The sequence below is a fragment of the Lineus longissimus genome, chromosome 19 (assembly GCF_910592395.1).
Source record: "Lineus longissimus chromosome 19, tnLinLong1.2, whole genome shotgun sequence".
Taxonomy (NCBI): Eukaryota; Metazoa; Nemertea; class Pilidiophora; order Heteronemertea; family Lineidae; genus Lineus; species Lineus longissimus.
Genome location: NC_088326.1, coordinates 8,903,594 through 8,913,558, shown reverse-complemented (window position 1 = coordinate 8,913,558; position 9,965 = coordinate 8,903,594). Strand labels below are relative to the sequence as shown.

Below are 9,965 nucleotides of genomic sequence, written 5' to 3'. Positions count from 1 at the left end.
GCATCAATGGTGCGCATTTTTGTGTTTGTGGTACTGCATGGTATTGAAAAGGGCTAATCTACAAAAGCCAAAGCAAACTTCGGTATTTTTCAACGTATTCTTTGGATTTGTCGCATGGATATTTGAGGTTAAAGTAGATTTTTAGCCACCTGATGTACATGTTTTCATGTAAAGCGTCCATCTAAAATGGGATTTCCTTCTTATCTTTTCAGGCAAATGAAAATTTTACCACTGTGTATTCCGGTGGTCGTGACCGACGGGTGTGGGCGACTGATATACGCAACACAGAAAGTCGGTCACTGATCTGTGAGGAACGAGCCCCTGTATTAAAACTGGAGTTGGTGCAAGGAGAGCAGCCGTCATTGTGGGTGGCAACCACAGATTCGTCGATCAAAAACTGGGTAAGTGTTCATGATTGACCATGAGAGGTTCATTTCCTCGTAGTGCATCACTTTCATGAAGATCGTTGGAAAAATATACAAAACCGACAAAGAGCAGGAGTCTCTCGCCCCTTAATCTGTCTGACTGCAAACTCCAAGTGAGCATAATATCTGTCTGACTTCAAACTCCAAGTCAGCACGTCAGTCAATGACACAGAATGTTTAAAAAAAAGTTTTTGATAGCTTTCAGATTGACTAGCTTACCAAAGTTTTTACAGTATTCGAGAAGTCTACACACAAGTGTAGTGGGAGATATCATGCAAGCGTAGTGGAGATATCATGCAAGTGTAGTGGGGGATATCATGCAAGTGTAGTGGGAGATATCATGCAAGTGTAGTGGGAGATATCATGCAAGTGTAGTGGGAGATATCATGCAAGTGTAGTGGGAGATATCATGCAAGTGTAGTGGGAGATATCATGCAAGTGTAGTGGGAGATATCATGCAAGTGTAGTCGGAGATATCATGCAAGTGTAGTGGGAGATATCATGCAAGTGTAGTGGAGATATCATGCAAGTTTAGTGGGAGATATCATGCAAGTGTAGTGGAGATATCATGCAAGCGTAGTGGGCGATATCATGCAAGTGTAGTGGAGATATCATGCAAGTGTAGTGGGCGATATCATGCAAGTGTAGTGGAGATATCATGCAAGTGTAGCGGGAGATATCATGCAAGTGTAGTGGGCGATATCATGCAAGGGTAGTGGGAGATATCATGCAAATGTAGTGGGAGATATCATGCAAGTGTAGTGGAGATATCATGCAAGTTTAGCGGGAGATATCATGCAAGTGTAGTGGGAGATATCATGCAAGGGTAGTGGGAGATGTCATGCAAGGGTAGCGGGAGATATCATGCAAGTGTAGCGGGAGATATCATGCAAGTGTAGCGGGAGATATTAGCAAGGGTAGCGGGAGATATCATGCAAGGGTAGCGGGAGATATCATGCAAGTGTAGCGGGAGATATCATGCAAGGGTAGTGGGAGATGTCATGCAAGTGTAGTGGGAGATATCATGCAAGGGTAGTGGGAGATATCATGCAAGTGTAGTGGGAGATATCATGCAAGTGTAGTGGGAGATGTCATGCAAGTGTAGTGGGAGATGTCATGCAAGTGTAGTGGGAGATATCATGCAAGTGTAGTGGGAGATATCATGCAAGTGTAGTGGGAGATATCAAGCAAGTGTAGCGGGAGATCATGCAAGTGTAGTCGGAGATATCATGCAAGTGTAGTGGGAGATATCATGCAAGTGTAGTGGGAGATATCATGCAAGTGTAGTGGGAGATATCATGCAAGTGTAGTGGGAGATGTCATGCAAGTGTCGTGGGAGATATCATGCAAGTGTAGTCGGAGATATCATGCAAGGGTAGTGGAGATATCATGCAAGTGTAGCGGGAGATATCATGCAAGGGTAGTGGGAGATATCATGCAAGTGTAGTGGAGATATCATGCAAGTGTAGCGGGAGATATCATGCAAGTGTAGCGGGAGATATCATGCAAGGGTAGCGGGAGATATCATGCAAGGGTAGCGGGAGATATCATGCAAGTGTAGCGGGAGATATCATGCAAGTGTAGCGGGAGATATCATGCAAGGGTAGCGGGAGATATCATGCAAGGGTAGCGGGAGATATCATGCAAGTGTAGCGAGAGATATCATGCAAGGGTAGTGGGAGATATCATGCAAGGGTAGCGGGAGATATCATGCAAGTGTAGCGGGAGATATCATGCAAGGGTAGTGGGAGATATCATGCAAGTGTAGTGGGAGATATCATGCAAGTGTAGTGGGAGATGTCATGCAAGTGTCGTGGGAGATATCATGCAAGTGTAGTCGGAGATATCATGCAAGGGTAGTGGAGATATCATGCAAGTGTAGCGGGAGATATCATGCAAGGGTAGTGGGAGATATCATGCAAGTGTAGTGGAGATATCATGCAAGTGTAGCGGGAGATATCATGCAAGGGTAGCGGGAGATATCATGCAAGGGTAGCGGGAGATATCATGCAAGGGTAGTGGGAGATATCATGCAAGTGTAGCGGGAGATATCATGCAAGGGTAGCGGGAGATATCATGCAAGTGTAGCGGGAGATATCATGCAAGGGTAGTGGGAGATATCATGCAAGTGTAGCGGGAGATATCATGCAAGGGTAGCGGGAGATATCATGCAAGTGTAGCGGGAGATATCATGCAAGGGTAGTGGGAGATATCATGCAAGTGTAGTGGGAGAAATCATGCAAGTGTAGTGGGAGATGTCATGCAAGTGTCGTGGGAGATATCATGCAAGTGTAGTCGGAGATATCATGCAAGGGTAGTGGAGATATCATGCAAGTGTAGCGGGAGATATCATGCAAGGGTAGTGGGAGATATCATGCAAGTGTAGTGGAGATATCATGCAAGTGTAGCGGGAGATATCATGCAAGGGTAGCGGGAGATATCATGCAAGGGTAGCGGGAGATATCATGCAAGGGTAGTGGGAGATATCATGCAAGTGTAGTGGGAGATATCACGCAAGGGTAGCGGGAGATATCATGCAAGTGTAGCGGGAGATATCATGCAAGTGTAGCGGGAGATATCATGCAAGGGTAGCGGGAGATATCATGCAAGGGTAGTGGGAGATATCATGCAAGGGTAGCGGGAGATATCGTGCAAGGGTAGCGGGAGATATCGTGCAAGGGTAGCGGGAGATATCGTGCAAGGGTAGTGGGAGATATCATGCAAGGGTAGTGGGAGATATCATGCAAGTGTAGTGGAGATATCATGCAAGTGTAGCGGGAGATATCATGTAAGGGTAGCGGGAGATATCATGCAAGTGTAGCGGGAGATATCATGCAAGTGTAGTGGGCGATATCATGCAAGGGTAGTGGGAGATATCATGCAAATGTAGTGGGAGATATCATGCAAGTGTAGTGGAGATATCATGCAAGTTTAGCGGGAGATATCATGCAAGTGTAGTGGGAGATATCATGCAAGGGTAGTGGGAGATGTCATGCAAGGGTAGCGGGAGATATCATGCAAGTGTAGCGGGAGATATCATGCAAGTGTAGCGGGAGATATCATGCAAGGGTAGCGTGAGATATCATGCAAGGGTAGCGGGAGATATCATGCAAGTGTAGCGGGAGATATCATGCAAGGGTAGTGGGAGATGTCATGCAAGTGTAGTGGGAGATATCATGCAAGGGTAGTGGGAGATATCATGCAAGTGTAGTGGGAGATATCATGCAAGTGTAGTGGGAGATGTCATGCAAGTGTAGTGGGAGATGTCATGCAAGTGTAGTGGGAGATATCATGCAAGTGTAGTGGGAGATATCATGCAAGTGTAGTGGGAGATATCAAGCAAGTGTAGCGGGAGATCATGCAAGTGTAGTCGGAGATATCATGCAAGTGTAGTGGGAGATATCATGCAAGGGTAGCGGGAGATCATGCAAGTGTAGTCGGAGATATCATGCAAGGTTAGCGGGAGATATCATCCAAGCGTATATAGTGAAGATATCAGCACAACCTATAGGGGAAGTGAAGGTATCATAACCTATGGGGTTGCCTCCTGCATGAAAAACATTTATTTAGATAAATGGGCCTGGATAAACATCGGAGGTGAATAGCCGACTCATCTATCTTGCAAACTACATGCCATGTTCCGTTCTACTTCAGCCAATCAAATCAAAACCTATGCGTATGTCTGGCGACTACGACAATGACCACGACCCGATTCCCACCAGTGCAACACCCGATTTCACCATCCGCGGCGGTGCAAGTATCAGACAGTATCATGTGTTAAATGACAAGCGATACGTTTTGACGAAGGATACGGACAATGTGGTGGCGCTGTATGACGTCCTCACGGTAGGTTGAAATGGGGCACCTTCAGTATGACGGTACCGATTCAATCAATCCCTCTTGGCAGGGCTGCGACCTTAAACGTTTTTGGATGGTGACCCTGTAAAGTATTGTGCATATCACCTGTAACACTAGCGTGCACCCCGATGCAAAGTGGATGATACCTAACTCGTTGTTGTGGTCATTGTGTTTCATTGTAATATTTTGAAAATGATGCTATTCATCTTTTGCCGTGAAGAAGTTGAAGCTTCCTCAGTCAGTTGCAGGGTGATATTGCCTTGTCTTTGGTAAAGTTGTTGGGTGATATTGCCTTGTCTTTGGTAGAGTTGCAGGGCGATATTGCCTTGTCTTTGGTAGAGTTGCAGGGCGATATTGCCTTGTCTTTGGTAGAGTTGCTGGGTGATGTTTGCCTCAGGATGATGCCAAGTTGTGATGTCAGCACAATCAATTTCTGGTCCATCAATCAAATTGCTTATTCACTTCATGTGACTTAACAATTCATTACATTGTTGGGCTATTTTAATAGTTGGCAGCCAGTCAAGATGTGTTGAGATTTGCTCACAGACATGTCATGGTCTTATAGAAGCGTTTGAACATTTTCTCCCAGCTTGAGAAATACTATCTTAGAGTTGCTTGTCTTGTACACCGTGCTCCTTCCTTTTCAGGCCAGAAAAGCTGAAGATCTTGGTCAGGTGGACTTTGAGAGTGAAATTAAGAAGAAATTGAAAGTGGTCTATATTCCTAACTGGTTCTCTGTAGATTTAAAAACAGGAGTAAGTAGTTGTTTTATTCTCTCTGGTCAGTATCTGATTGGCTGTAGGATTGAATAGGGAATAGACACTTTGACCCATTCTGTCAAATATGTTGGGTTCACCCATTTTTTTGTGCATACCGGCCCTATTTGTGGCATTGAATTCTTCGTGATTCACTCCGAGTAGATATTGCCGGTCTTTTTCATCAAAACACGTCACTGTCATCAAAGAAATTAAACCTGTCTGTGTGGTCAAGAAATATAAAATGTGGCCCATCCAGCCATCCCCAGGTCAAAATATCCCAGTTTCTGGGCAAGATGTGAAGTGTTTGCTTCTCATTTTGTGCAAAATGCTCTCAATCATAACCATGTTGACAAGTCATGTTACATGTTTCAGATGTTAACTGTACATTTAGAAGAAACAGACTGTTTTGCTGCGTGGGTATCAGCGAAGGAGGTTGGCATGGGCCAGAGTAACGATGGTTTAGATCCAAAATGTGAGTAAGACAGCAGCAAGTTCTCTTCAGGGATGGCGTATATTTTCAGTTATCAACAGCCAGTGAGAGGAGGTTATGAGTAATTGGGAGTAGCTGCCATAATGTAAGCAAATGGCTTCTTGTACACCCGCTCTAGGGGGCGTTATCGAAAATCATAAAAAGTGTGATTAGTCGTGTGATATTCCTTTCAGCTCGGTTCAATTCTTATGGTAAGTACCTCTTGTGAGGGGACATCCTGTGTCGCATGGGGTTAGGCTTGACCTGCTTTTCAAGGTCAGAGAGTTGGCATCCCGTCAGACATTGAGATAGGCCTAATAATGGTCTGTTTTGTAATCGCTTCAGCTGTAGATCCTTAACTTCACACATATGTACCCCTAGGTAAGGCTAACTCATTGGCTGAATTGCAGCCCTATATCATTCTTGGTTTGGCTACCAGGAGGCGATAGAAAAATACACACAAAACAGTACATCCAAATATTATAGTTTTCTGGAAACCTACATTACCTCATGGTTGGTCTCACACTGTAGGAAGTGATGGATACTGCAACCTCTTTGCGGTAAACTTGTTTCAAAATTAAATTGAGTGTAGATACCAGGTTTCTGACCTCATGTCGAAGCATACACATCGTAGAGTTGTTGTGAGATTTCGTAGAGTTGTTGTGTGATTTCTGCTTCCACAAATAAGAATAATAAGAAAAATCATTAAATTTCAGTAAATTTTGGTGGTTTATTACTGCAAGCATTACTAGAACACTGGCCTAGAACTCACACGTATGATGTGTCCGAGAACGGTGAAGTGAACGGTGCGATTACTGAGGGAGAGAAGCGTGGTGGTAACCCGTATTTTAGTGTTCCTGGTCATACCCCTGTCATATTTAGGTAAGGGCAAATGTGACCCGTCACAGCAAAACCAGGCGCATGTCGCTCTGAGCTTGGCAGGTTGAGACGGACTGTTTGTTCATTTCTCTATTGTCTGCCTTTTGTGAAATATGAGCACTTCAATTTCTTCCATTATCTCCTGGTGTCATTTAGGCTCATCTTTTGTGCGACATGCGCCTGGTTTTGCTGTGACGGGTCACAAATGATGAATTGTCTCGATTTACGAGCATGAACGAAATTACATGTAATCATTGATACCGTCTTATCAACTGGAGCTTGCCTCATCTATTCACAGTTATCACCATGGTCAAAGGCTTTCAATGAAGATTGAACCCATCGAGGCCAAACGCACTAAGCTTATAACCAAAGTGAGCTTATATCCATTCATTAGTGCATTTATGCTCGTACATTTCTTTCACCGTAAAAATTTGTCGATTTTCCATCATCGTCCTGTATGTCAGAAATCTGCAAGTGCTATAATTGATTCACTACGTGTTAAAATCGCGGTTGATAATTGAGATAAATTTCCTTGTAGAAATCACTAAATTTCCATCTTTTGGTCTATTGAGTAGGGACAATTCTGTGGCACCATGGAAGAACTAAACAACCCACAAAATGTTCATATTGAGAAAAAATAAGATGAGTTTTGATTTTTCCAAAATTAAATTTTATTTCCAAAAAATTGGGAAATGACATATTTCTATGAGGTAAAATTTGTCGCACTCTGCAGTTTTCATCTTAAATCTATAACGATCTTCGAAAAATGGAAATGATTATCTGGTTCTTGCGTGGTGCCACAGAATTTATTTCCTGCTCCCTCCCCCCACCCATGCAGGAAACACTGCCAACCTATCCCAAGTATCCAAGCATGATTATGGTTGATAATCAGTTCTTTTAATAAGACTCGTACATGTAACTCAAAATCATAACCGTTTATTTCAGTGAATTAGGAGGACGTACGTTATTCCGACTGCTATGCAGAGATGCTGGTGGAGATCAAGAACAAATGTTATTAAATGAAACTGTGCCATCCTGGGTTGTAGATATTACTGTTGATGTAAGTAAACACAAAACCATCCACAAGTTGTGTGGTTTTACATGAAGCTTCTCATCCTTGTCATCTGTTTCTAGGTCTGGAGTCTTATTTTGAAATAAATTCCTATTATACTGAGCTCCTAAACTTCTGCTGTACAATGTAAGTCCATTGGGAGTAGAATACTGGGGTCAACATCCATAGGTGAATCTCGAACCTGGGGCTTCATTTTCTGCTGAGCTCCTAAACTTCTGTTGTACAATGTAAGTCCATTGGAGTAGAATGCTGGGGTCAACATCCATAGGTGAATCGTGCACCTGGAGCTTCATTTTCTACTGAGCTCCTAAACTTCTGCTATACAATGTAAGTCCATTGGAGTAGAATGCTGGGGTCAACATCCGTAGGTGAACCTCGAACCTAAGGGCTTCATTTTCTACTGAGCTCCTAAACTTCTGCTGTACAATGTAAGTCCATTGGAGTAGAATGCTGGGGTCAACATCCATAGGTGATTCTCAAACCTGGGGCCTCATTTTCTGCTGAGCTCCTAAACTTCTGCTGTACAATGTATGTCCATTAGAGTAGAATGATGGGGTCAACATCAGGTGAATTACGCACCTGGGGCTTCATTTTCTGCTGAGCTCCTAAAGTTCTGCTCTAAGTCAATTGGAGAAAAATACGGGGTGAACATCCATAGGTGACTCTTGCAGCTGGGGCATTATTTTCTACTAAGCTCCTAAACTTCTGCTGTAAGTCCATTGGGGTAGAATGCTGGGGCCAACATCCATAGGTGAATCTTCCACCTGGGGCTTCATTTTCATCCCTCGGCCTCAAAAACATATCAATGTTCAATAAAACTTGCTGCAGAAATACCCTTGGGAATCTCTCTTACATTTGATAAATTGCAATTAGATTTTTGTGATGATCTATGCCTAACGCAATGATTTTCTTCTCGTTGCAGAAAAATATTCCGAAATTTAACAAGATACCATTCTTTCTGCAACCGCACTCTAGCTCAGGAATTAAATCTTTAAAGAAGTAAGTCAAATAATATCTAGTATTTTCTTTCCCAGCATGTCCTCTGTCCTGGATAGGTTCTGTACATGTATATCCTTGAGGACTCCAAGCGTCCAACAGTTCTTTCTACACTACACAGTTTTTGAGGAGCCAAGAAAGTTGGAACATTTTCACAATGAAAACAGAAATGATGATGTGTTTCGTTTCCTCAAATAATGAATTTCATGTAGTTGCTGATGACCACAGGGTTCTCCAGAGGATTTTCTCAAGGAAGGGGGTACCCTTGATATTGAAGGAGATTTGCCAGTGTGAAACACAGGGGAGGGTGGCCAGTAATTTAAGGTAGGGTGGCCCCTTAGAAATCCCTTACAAAATTCTACAGCTAGGCAGGGACGCTGCTTCCGAGGTAGGGTGGTAAGCTGCCAAGGTAGGGTCGGGCCGCCCTGACAATAGACTTGTGGAGAACTCTGGACAACAAATATCATCAGGACATGCATGATGTCAACTGTAGATCAGCAACTAAAGATCGTCAACGATACGTTGACATCAATCTTGGTGCCTGGCTGTACCCAAGTTTGAGGACTTGTCATGATGTTTGTTTACATCATTGATATTGATTTGTTTTCTTTCCAACAGGGACCGTCTCTCTGCCAACGACGTTCTCCAAGTACGTAAAGTGATAGAGCACGTCTACGAGAAGGTAATGGGTCAGGGGTCGGATGCAGGGTCACAGACTGCTGGCGGCAACAACTCAAATAGTCAGGAGAAGTCAGAGACTGAGAAAGAAGAAGATATCGCATCAATAGCTGAAGAAAAGGTGGAATTATTGTGCAATGATCAGGTACGGAGGCAGTTTTATATCACAACTTAACAAGATTTTAATAAAAATAGAAGATATCGCATCAATAGCTGAAGAAAAGGTGGAATTATTGTGCAATGATCAGGTACGGAGGCAGTTTTATATCACAACTTAACAAGATTTTAATAAAAATAGACACAGGGTCAAGTGCAAAAACATCTCTTTGATGAGGATGAGGGACTGAAGTGGAATTCTGTTGATGGAAAAGCTCTTTCAAAATAGCCTAACTTTAACCCTCTCCCTACTTGTTCTGTATCTCGTATGGGATAAATCTCTGCCTAAGAAAACCTATCCGATATGGAGTATGGGATGACTTATTTTGTCATTTCTTGGTGCAATGTACATTGCACCTACCTGCAAACGTTTTATCAACTGCTCTGGGCCAAGGCGATTTCAAATAGCACTTCGAGCAGACAACACTGGGATGGAAAATTTGGAGGTTGAAGCTTGTATATCTTCGACTCTAGTCTAAATAGAGAAGTCAGTCCACAACGCAGCAGGCGACCACAAGCATCCTCTGCCTAACCCTATCCAGACCAGGTCCTTGAATTTTGCAAAATATTGGTTTGCAGAGGGTTACATTGTCACTTGTTATTATAGACCCCACATACAACAAATGTGGGGTCTATATTGAGATTACTAGGAGAAGGTACCAGGCTTCTTCATT

At 43.2% G+C, this 9,965-nt stretch overlaps 1 protein-coding gene across 2 annotated transcripts in view; it reads left to right on the top strand.

Moving 5' to 3' along the window:
• Positions 1 to 9,965, top strand: part of LOC135503487 (WD repeat-containing protein 48-like) — a 36,295-nt gene that overhangs the window by 19,854 nt on the left and 6,476 nt on the right. Inside the window, exons 6-14 of one of the 2 annotated variants that reach the window (XM_064797098.1) lie at positions 213 to 401; positions 4,080 to 4,271; positions 4,931 to 5,038; positions 5,414 to 5,513; positions 5,705 to 5,722; positions 6,227 to 6,392; positions 7,335 to 7,449; positions 8,384 to 8,460; positions 9,076 to 9,280. In XM_064797098.1, coding sequence (XP_064653168.1) covers positions 213 to 401; positions 4,080 to 4,271; positions 4,931 to 5,038; positions 5,414 to 5,513; positions 5,705 to 5,722; positions 6,227 to 6,392; positions 7,335 to 7,449; positions 8,384 to 8,460; positions 9,076 to 9,280 — 1,170 coding nt within the window. The remainder of the gene's footprint in view (positions 1 to 212; positions 402 to 4,079; positions 4,272 to 4,930; positions 5,039 to 5,413; positions 5,514 to 5,704; positions 5,723 to 6,226; positions 6,393 to 7,334; positions 7,450 to 8,383; positions 8,461 to 9,075; positions 9,281 to 9,965) is intronic. The other variant, XM_064797099.1, reaches the window with a different exon arrangement.